The sequence below is a fragment of the Dendrobates tinctorius genome, unplaced genomic scaffold (genome assembly GCF_039654945.1).
Source record: "Dendrobates tinctorius isolate UK_male_01 unplaced genomic scaffold, ASM3965494v1 ptg000203l, whole genome shotgun sequence".
In the NCBI taxonomy this organism is placed as follows: Eukaryota; Metazoa; Chordata; class Amphibia; order Anura; family Dendrobatidae; genus Dendrobates; species Dendrobates tinctorius.
In genome coordinates, this window is record NW_027361870.1 from 28506385 (window position 1) to 28517500 (window position 11116).

General features: G+C 41.7%; 1 protein-coding gene across 1 annotated transcript in view; it reads left to right on the plus strand.

The window, feature by feature from the left end:
- XPO1 (exportin 1) overlaps positions 1-11116 on the plus strand; it is a 103625-nt gene that overhangs the window by 36404 nt on the left and 56105 nt on the right. The window contains exon 2 of the mRNA XM_073553942.1: positions 7461-7592. Coding sequence (XP_073410043.1) covers positions 7467-7592 — 126 coding nt within the window. The 5' untranslated portion in view covers positions 7461-7466. The remainder of the gene's footprint in view (positions 1-7460; positions 7593-11116) is intronic.

Sequence of the window (11116 nt, forward strand, 5' to 3'; positions counted from 1 at the left end):
GAGCACCACTCGGTGGTCGGCGCTCATAGCTAGTCAGTAAATCTGCTACATACAGGTGATCTGATCATCGCCTGTGTGTAGCAGAGCCGATCCGGGTTATGGCAGCTTCTAGTCTCCCATGGAGACTATTGAAGCATGCCAAAAGTTTTTAAAAATATAAAAGTTCAAATCACCCCCCTTTCGCCCCATTCAAAATGAAACAATACAAAAATCAAACATACACGTATTTGGTATCGCTGCGTTTAAAATCGCCCGATCTATCAATAAAAAAAAGGATTAGTGACGAAGTTAAACGGCGTAGTGAGAAAGTCAAAACGTCAGAATTACGTTTTTTGTCGCTGCAACATTGCATTAAAATGCAATAACGGGCGCTCAAAAGATCATATCTGCACCAGAATGGTACTAAAAATGTCTGCTCGACATGCAAAAAATAAGCCCTCGCCAAACCCGAGATAACGAAAATGGAGATGCTACGGGTATTGAAAATTTTTTTTTTTTTTTTTTAATTTCCCAGAGGAGCATTGCACGGCGAATAAGCCTCCTTACCTTGACAAGCCAGAGCTGGCATGTCACTCTCCACAAGGAGAAACCTTACCCCTTAGGCCGGGGTCACACTGGCGAGGAATACGGCCGAGTGAGAGGCGCTAAAACCACGCATTAGACACGGACCAATGATTCTCTATGGGGTCCCTCGCACCAGCCGTATATTTCTCATCCGTATTCTACGCTCCGTGCCAATCGCAGCATGCTGCGATTGTGAGCGTACTACGGCTGTAGTACGCCAATGCAAGTCTGTGGGTGCGCAAAAAATACGGATTACACACGGACCACACATGTGACTTGCGAGAAATCGCACCAGGTGTCTTTTAGCAAAGCCGGCAATTCAGTGCGCTATACAGTAAACTCACACTGACCGTTTTAATAAAGAAACGAAAGAATAGATATTGACACATAGAAGAAAAAAAAAAAAAAAAAAATATATATATATATATATATATATATATATATATATATATATATATATATACACACACACACACACATATTCTATGTGTCTACATCTATTCTTTGGTTTCTGTTAGAAACCCTGTCATAGGGCTCCATTATATGTCCATTTTGCAAGCCTGCGCATGATACGCGACCACACCTTGATTACGGATGACATACGGAGCACTGTTTAGGGGCCATTCATCCGTATTACGCATGTAAAATACTGACCATATTTTGCGTTGGTTAGTGTGACCCCGGCCTTAGACCTCAGTCCAGAGCCTCTCACCTAGCCAAATCAGATCTCATACTTTGCACTGATGAGAGCCAATAGCTCGAAACACCGTGTCTGCAAATTGAGATTCTGATTTGGCCTTTATCCTAAGTCTTATTACAAGACTTGTTAAAGGGTTGATTGTGACTTGTAGGATCGCTACTACCAATAGGTGACGCTGTAGAGTAAAAGTCCTCTTTCTCTCTGAAGAGGCAATTTGCATACATAATGACCTGGAGAATCATAATGGCAGGTCAGTTGTAGCATTTTTTTTTTTTTTTTTCTTTTTCACTGCACTTGGAAATTTTTTTCCTGTTTTACAGTGCACGATGTGGTAAAACAAATAGTGTCGTTCAAAAGTACAACTGGTCTCGCAAAAAACAAGCCCTCACATGGCCATTTCGACAAAAAAATAAAAAAGATAAGGCTCTGGGAAGAAGGGGAGCAAAAAATGAAAATGCAAAACCAAAAATACCTCTGGTTGTTAACCCCTTTCTGCCATCCGACGTACTATCCCGTCCATGGGACCTGGGCCCCTATGCCCATGGACGGGATAGTACGTCGGCGCGATCAGCGGCGCCCACGTGGTGAGCGCCGCTGATCGCGGCCGGGTGTCAGCTGATTATCACAGCTGACACCCGGCACAATGTGTCAGGGGCGGTCACGGACCGCCCCCGACACGTTAACCCCTTGCACACCGCGATCAAACATGATCGCGGTGTACCGGGGGTTAAAGGGAAGCATCGGCAGGGAGGGGGCTCCCTCCGTGCTTCCCTGAGCCCCCCACGGCAGCGCAATGTGCAGCGCTGCTGCGGGGGGCTCCTTTCCTCCAGGCCCCCGAATCCAAGATGGCGACGGGGGCCTGAGGAAGCTGGCTTCCTCAGTGCCTGCAAAGCGCAGGCATGAGGAAGCCTTCTGCAGTGCCTGTGTCAGATCGCTGATCTGTCACAGTGATCTGTGATGTGACAGATCAGCGATCTATCACAGGACAGTGATGTCCCACCTGGGACTATTTAATAAAGTAAAAAATAAAAAATAAAAAAAAGTGTTAAAATAATTAAAAAAAAAAAAAAAAAAATCGCCAAATAAATTAGGAAAAAAAAAAAAAATATTCCCCCAATAAATCCATTTTTTGGAAATAATAAAAAAAAAAACAAAAAAAAAAACAAAAGTACACATATTGGGTATCGCCGCGTCCGTAATGACCCGCCCTATAAAACTGTCCCATTAGTTAACCCCTTTAGCGAACCCCTTAAAAAATAAAAATAAAAAACGAAGCAAAAAATGATTTATTATCATACCGCCAAACAAAAAGTGTAATAACGCGCGATCAAAAAGACGCATATAAATATCCATGGTGCCGCTGAAAACGTCATCTTGTCCCGCAAAAAACGAGCCATCATCAGCGAAAAAATAAAAAAGTTATAGCTCGCAAAATAAAGCGATGCAAAAATTATCTTTTATATAAAATAGTTTTCATTGCATAAAACCGACAAAAACCTAAAAAAACGACCTAAATGAGGTATCGCTGTAACCGTACTGACCCGAAGAATAAAACCGCTTTATCAATTTTACCGCACGCGGAACGGTGTAAACGCACCCCCCCAAAAGAAATTCATGAAACGCTGGTTTTTGTTCATTCTGTGTCCCAAAAATAGGAATAAAAAGCGATCAAAAAATGTCACGTGCCCGAAAATGGTACCAATAAAAACGTCAACTCGTCCCGCAAAAAATAAGACCTCACATGACTCGGTGGGTCAAAATACGGAAAAATTATAGCTCTCAATATGTGGTGATGCAAAAACTATTTTTACAATAAAAAGCGTCTTTTAGCGTGCGACAGCTGCCAAATATAAAAACCGCCATAAATAGTAAATCAAACCCCCCGATATCACCCCCTTAGTTAGGGAAAAATAATAAAATTTAAAAAAAAAGTATTTATCTCCATTTTCCCGTTAGGGTTAGGGCTCAGATTAGGGTTAGGGGTGTGTTGGGGTTAGGGTTGGAGTTATAATTGGGGGGTTTCCACTGTTTGGGCACATCAGGGGCTCTCCAAATGCAACATGGCGTCTGATCTCAATTCCAGCCAATTCTGAGTTGAAAAAGTCAAATGGTGCTCCTTCCCTTCCTAGCTCTGCCATGCGCCCAAACAGTGTTTTACCCCCACATGTAGGGTATCAGCCTACTCAGGACAAATTGCAAAACAATTTTTGGGGTCCAATTTCTCCTGTTACCCTTAGGAAAATAAAAAATTGGGGGCAAAAATATAATTTGTGGAAAAAAAATGATTTTTTTATTTTCACGTCCGAGTGTTATAAACTTCTGTGAAGCACTTGGGGGTTCAAAGTGCTCACCACACATCTAGATAAGTTCCGTGGGGGGTCTAGTGTCCAAAATGGGGTCACTTGTGGGGAGTTTCAATAGTTTAGGTACATCAGGGGCTCTCCAAACGCACATGACACCCGCAGACCATTCCATCAAAGTCTGCATTCCAAAACGTCACTGCTTCCCTTCCGAGCCCCGACGTGTGTCCATACAGTAGTTTTCTCCCACATATGGGGTGTCAGCGTACTCAGGCCAAATTGGACAACAACTTTTGGGGGTCCAATTTCTCCTGTTACCCTTGGGAAAATGAAAAAATTGGGGACTAATTGATCATGTTTCTGGAAAAAATACGAAATTTTTATTTTTACGCCCGGGCATTATAAACTTCTGTGAAGCACTGGGGGGGTCAAAGTGCTCACCACACATCTAGATAAGTTCCTTAGGGGGTCTAGTTTCCAAAATGGTGTCATTTGTGGGGGGTTTCCACTGTTTTGGTACATCAGGGGTTTTCCAAACGCGACATGGTGTCCGATCTCAATTCCAGCCAAAAACGTCAAATGGCGCTGCTTCCCTTCCGAGCTCTGCCATGCGCCCAAATAGTGGCTTACCCCCACATGTGGGGTATCAGCGTACTCAGGACAAATTGCACAATAACTTTTAGGGTCCTGTTACCCTTGGGAAAATAAAAATTGGGGTGAAAAGATCATTTTTGTGGAAAAAATATGATTTTTTTAATTGTACCGCTGTACGTTATAAACTTCTGTAAAGCCCTTGTGGGTTCAAAGTTCTCACCACATATCTAGATAAGTTCCTTGGGGGGTCTAGTTTCCAAAATGGGGTCACTTGTAGGGGGTTTCCACTGTTTAGGTACATCAGAGACTCTCCAAATGTGACATGGCGTCCAATCTGAATTCCAGCCAATTTTGCATTGAAAAAGTCAAACGGCGCTCCTTCCATTCTGAGCTCTGCCATGCACCGAAACAGTGGTTCCCCCCCACATATCAGGTATCTGCGTACTCAGGACAAATTGCACAATAACTTTTGCAGTCCAATTTATCCTGTTACCCTTGGTAAAATAAAAAAAATTGAACCTGAAGTATTTTTTTTATGAAAAAAAGTTAGATGTTCATTTTTTTTTTTTTTTAAATATTCAAAAAAATTCCTGTGACGCACCTAATGGGTTAATAAACTTCTTGAATGTGGTTTTGAGCACCTTAAGGGGTGCAGTTTTTAGAATGGTGTCACTTTTGGGTATTTTCTATCATATAGACCCCTCAAAGTGGCTTCAAATGTGATGTGGTCCTAAAAATAAAATGGTGTTGTAAAAATGAGAAATCGCTGGTCAACTTTTAACCCTTATAACTTCCTAACAAAAAAAAATTTTGGTTCCAAAATTGTGCTGATGTAAAGTAAACATGTGGGAAATGTTAGTTATCAAGTTTTTTGTGTGCCGTATCTCTGTGATTTAAGGGCATAAAAATTCAAAGTTGGAAAATTGCGACATTTTCAAAATTTTCGCCAAATTTCCGTTTTTCTCACAAACGCAAGTTATTTGAATGGAATTTTACCACTAACATGAAGTACAATATGTCACGAGAAAACAATGTCAGAATCACCGGGATCCATGGAAGCGTTCCAGAGTTATGACCTCATAAAGGTACAGTGGTCAGAATTGTAAAAATTGGCCCGGTCATGAACGTGCAAACCACCCTTGGGGGTGAAGGGGTTAATGGGTTAAATCAATCACATCTGGAATTCTTTTCACATATTTCAGCACATTATATGATAAATTAGACATTCAAAATTACATCTACCCCTCAAAGCCCTCATATATTTTTTTTTAATTGGTTAAGAAAAAAAAAATTGGGAGAAAATAGGAACAAAAATGAGGATTGAGTTTAGAGGTAAAACTTTCAACACTTTAAGATCTTGAAAAATCACTTTTAATTGCTTGATAACGTGTAACGTACATTATTGGCATGGGTCGCTAAGGAAAGTATGATGCAGGCTCTGGGGCTGGCCCTGCTTCATATGTGGTAGGTAGGACTGTGATATAGATCTGACCAGGGACTTTAGGCACCGCCCCAGACTACCTTCTCCTCGCATTGCTTCAAGTGATTAAAAGGTCTCCCCTTTCAGATAATTGCTTCAAGTGATTAAAAGGTCTCCCCTTTCAGATAGACCTGTCAATCACCTAGTTTAGTGGGGAGTTCTAGACAAGTTTATCCCTGTGCTCCTTTGCTGGTTCGTCACTGTTTTTTCTGAAAACTCCGTGATCCTGCAGTCAAGTTCTGATTCATGCTATATGTGCATTATGAATTATGTGAGCGGTTCCTTTTAATGATAATGGACTGTAGCAGACAAGCCAATTCCTGTCATGGCCAATCTTAATTTATTAACAGGTTCTTGGTGGATGCACAAGTTGTCACTGTAGAGATCCTTGGACTATATATATAAACGTTTTGAAGCGGTGCTCTTTATCCTGCTGAAATGTAGCTCCGCATTAATGCCCAAATTATGTATTATGTAGATACAAGTAGGCTCAGCTACAGTCCAGTAACAGGTATAGTGTGTGTGTGTGTGTGTGTGTGTGTGTGTGTGTGTGACCCAAATAAATAAACTTATTCCTGGATGCGGTTTTGAATCAGAATTATGGAGAGAAACCGTTTTAATTTTGAGTAGCTTTCTTCTTTGAGTAAAGGTGCTGTCACACTTAGCGATGTACCAGCGATCTCGACCAGCGATATGATGCGGTCAGGATCGCTGGTGCATCGCTAAGTGGTCGCTAGTGAGCTGCCACACAGGCAGATCTCACTAGCGACATCGCTGGGGACTGGGATCGCTACTTACCTGTCACACTAGGCGATCCTGCGTCCTCCCGCCCGGCTCCACGCTCGTCTCTCCACAGGAAGCGCCGCAGGAAGCTGACGACGAGAAACAGTCCTGAACGTTCTCGCGCGATCAGCGATAACCAGCGGGGGAGCCGGTCGTAGGTAAGTATCAGACACAGAGATATCGCTAGCAATATCGCTATAACGTCACTAGTTATAGCGATATTGCTAGCGATATCTTAGTGTGACATGCCCTTAAAAGTTTAAATTTGATCTCTGGTGGCTATAAAATGAAAACTTCTGGCACCACATGTGGCAAATGTGCTTGTGCGCCCACACAGTGGCTGCAATGGTAGTTTGGAAAGAGCTGGAGAATTCAGGTCAGGTTGGCGGTGATCACGGAGCATGAACCCAAGGGGCAACACTTGAGCATTTTTTTTTTTTGCTGTTGCTTTTTGTATATGCGCTGTGCGACTGACGAGTTTTTGATATTACCTTGGCTTGTATGTACTGTTTACATAAGATCTGTGTGGCATTATTCTGATGTGTACTGTGGAAAACAGCAATTTATATTTTAAGAGAACCTGTTTTCTCATGTTGCCCAAACCACAGGCTCCATGAATCGCTGTCTGTTTTATTGGATCCGTGTAAATTTTCAGAGACTTTATACACTAGTGAAAAGCCATCAGGGGGACTACGTATCTCAGCTGACTAGTCCGCCATCTTGTCCCCACCCATGCTTCCCTAGACTAATTGGGATTTCCCTGCCTGTCCAAGGGATCAGGGTGATAAGAAGCTACCAGGCAGTGGCGTTGTAGTAGTTGGTCTAGACATCTTGTCTCGAGCCAGTTTTTCAAATCGTTTTCTCCTTAAATACTGCAGTAACACAGCCCGACATTGATGAATGCCTGTGGTTCAGGCAGCATGAATCTGATCACATGTACTCTGAAGTATAGAAAAAAGTGATCTACAATGTATCTAGATTTTTTTTTTTTTTGTCCTACATGTACTTATATATTAACATGTAATATCTTTTATTGCAGTAATCTATGCCAGCAATTATGACCATGTTAGCGGACCATGCAGCTCGACAGCTGCTGGATTTCAGCCAGAAACTGGACATCAACCTTTTGGACAATGTGGTGAATTGCTTATACCATGGAGAAGGTGCACAGGTAACAAAACTTTTTTTTTTTTTTCTACCATAATGTTGATTTGTGTTATAAGTAAAAACTAATCGCTTAAATATGACCTCTAATGGGCGATTTTACAACTAGTGGCTATCTAGATTGTGTAGGCTGGAAACCTATTACATGGTGAACAGCGGGCATTGGCTGCGCTTTTGCATGGAGTGTGAACCAGCCTGTTTAGAAGGTTATCTACCTATTAAAAATGTAACAGTTGCCCTACAGGTGTACATGCAACGTAAACACGTTTGGCTGTCTGCTGTCATTACAGAATGCTGTAGATAAGCCCTTGATGGCTGTGGCCACAGCTTATAGGGCTAAAATGGGGTGACAGATTCCCTTTAAATGATTAAGAAAATAAGTTTGTTAACCCCATTCCGACATTGGGCGTAATAGTACGCCCACGTCAGAAACTCTCCCTTTTGGTGCGGGCTCCAGCGCTGAGCCCACATCTTTCCCGGCACATGTAAGCTGTTCAAAACAACTGACGTGTGCCTCCAACAGCGGCTGGTGGAATCACGATCCACTCGCAGCTGTTAACCTGTTAAATACAGCTGTCAATCTATGACAGGGGTGTTTAACTCATGGTTCTGGGAAGCGCACCAGAGACCCCGTCACGTGATCGCGGGTCACCAATGGCTTGGCATGACAACCAGAGGTCTCTAGCAGATCTCTATGGTTGTCATAGCCGGTTTGCAAGTGATCATTTCTGCCACATATAGATCCTCGCCTGTATGTAGCAGTCGATCGGACAATTGCAGCGCCTATTCCCATGGGGACTATTGAAGCATGCAAAAAATAAAAATGATTTTAAAAAATATATAGAAGTTCAAATCGCCCCATTCAAAATAAAACAAACATACCAAATGTGTATCACCGCATTGAGAATCGCCTGATCTGTCAATATAAAAAAAAAAAAAAAAATTCACCCGATTGCTAAACAGTGTAACAAGAAATTCAAAACTCCAGAATTGCGTTTTTTGGTAGTCACCGCTACATTGCTATAAAATGCACTAAGGTGCGATCAAAAGATCATATCTACACCAAAATGGTATCAATAAAAAACGTCGGCTCGGAGGGCAAAAATAAGCCCTCACCCAGCCCCAAATCACGAAAAATGTAAATGCTACAGGTCTTGGAATATGGCACTTTTTTTTTTTTTTTTTTTACCAAAGTTTGGCTTTTTTTTCACCACTTACAGTTGTGGCCAAAAGTATTGACACCCCTGCAATTTTGTCAGATAATACTCAGTTTCTTCCTGAAAATTATTGCAAACACAAATTCTTTGTTATTATCTTCATTTAATTTATCGTAAATGAAAAAAACACAAGAGTGAAGCAAAAAGCAAAACATTGATCATTTCACACAAAAGGGCAGGATTAGTGACACACTTCTGGCGCGATAACATTAAATGCCTCTGTCATAGATTAACAGTGGCATTTAACAGGTTAACAACTGCGGGTGGTTCACGATTCCACCTGCATCTGTTAGGCCTCTTTCACACTTCAGTTTTTTACAATCGGTCACAATCCGCCAGGTTTTGAAAAAAACTGATCCTCAATTTTCTTTTAAGGATCCGTTTTTTTTCCCCCATTGACTTCCATTAATGGTGGATTGTGACGGATTGCTGTCCGTTGCATCCGTTTTTTTTGAGGATCCGCCAAAAGTTGCTGTCCGTCGCCATCCTCAAAGATTTCAAAACGGAGCTTGCAACGTTTTTTTCTCTGGCGTATCCTCCAGACACTCATTTAACCCAAAATTCTTTCTGGGTGCCGGACCAAAAAAAAAATCTTTCTCTTTCCTTTAAATTTCCTCATTTTCAGGATCCGTCTGAAACGGATCCTGTGCCATCAGTTCACAACGGATCCGCTTGTCTGACTTTTTGGCGGATTTGAACTGATGTCTGATGCAAAAAACTGAAGTGTGAAAGAGGCCTTAGGGGCACATGTCAGCTGTTCAAAACAGCTGACGTGCTGGGAAAGATGTGGACTCAGAGCCGGAGCCCACATTAAAGGGAGATACACGACATGCGCAGTACATGTACGGCACATGTTGTGAAGGGGTTAATAGATATATTTATTTTACTTTGTGGATAAAAATTTGTCCTGGTTATGTGATGGGACTCCTACCACACGCTGCACTAATAAATGTACTGTCACTTCATCACATGACCGATACAGATTTCTGTTCCTTGGAGGTTGACAATGATGAATCTGGAAGAAAGTTTCCCACTATTCCCCTTGACGTTTCAGATGAGATTTTGAAGGCAGGATGGGCGTACAAGCCGCATTAAGACCAGGACTAGTCCCCAATGCAGCAGTTCCTAGATGTTATAGAAAAATATTCAGGATTGAGAGTCCTCAGTAGTTGATACCTTTTAATGGCTAACTGAAAAGATGGTAACACATTGCAAGCTTTCGAGACTACTCAAGTCTCTTCATCAGGCTAGACTAATACAAAATCTGAAGTCACATATTTATGCACAATACAGCCTACAGATGTTTTAGAAGCACTTCAGCAATTTTATAAATGTATAGGTAGCCTCACAATTTATACCAGAGCATGTTTAGAACTGCCCTTTCTATTTGTGCTCTTTAATGCCACAGTATATATATATATATATATATATATATATATATATATATATATATATATATATATATATATATATATAATTTTTTTTTTTTTTCCATGTGAAAGAACGAAAAAGTATTTCATTTTTCTTTTCCCATCAGTGCAATGAGATTGGAAAATACCGTATTTGCTCATGTATAAGCTGAGATTTTCAGCACATTTTTTTTTGTGCTGAAAATGGCGCCTCCCCCTTTCAGGTTATACACGAGTCGTTGTCCAGAAAGCTGGCGGGGGAGCAGCGGCTGTGGCACAGTGACAGCTGCCGTCTAACGGGCATCATACTCGCCCTCCTCGCGCCGTCGCTGCATCTCCGTTGCTCATCCTGTGCTCAGCGGTTACGTGGTACCGCTCATCAAGGTAATGAATATGCATGTGTCTCCACTCCCATAGGTGTGGAGCGCATATCATTAACTTAATGAGCGCTACCACGTGATCGCTGAGCACAGGAAGAGCTGCTGGGACAACTGAGGTGCAGCGACGGCTGCGAGGAGGGGAAGCCGAGCCATAGCAGGACTGGGATAAGGGGACAATGCATGGCTGGCTTATTCTCGAGTCAATAAGCTTATCCAGTTTTCCGTGGCAAAATTAGGTGCTTCGGTTTATACTCTAATATATACGGTAAGTGCAATTCCACTTTTTTTTAAAAAAACTGTCCTGCCATTATGATTCTCCAGGTAATTACGAGTTCAGACAAAAAACATATACCGTATGTTTTTTATTTAAATGGTGAAAAAAATCTAAACTTTGTTTTAAAAAATAGCGTTTTTTGTGTTCTGGGGCTGAGTGAGGGCTTATTCTTTGCGTGCCTAGCTGAAGTTTTTATTGATACAATTTTGGTGTAAGTGCAATGTTTTGATCGCCCGTTATTGCATTTTATT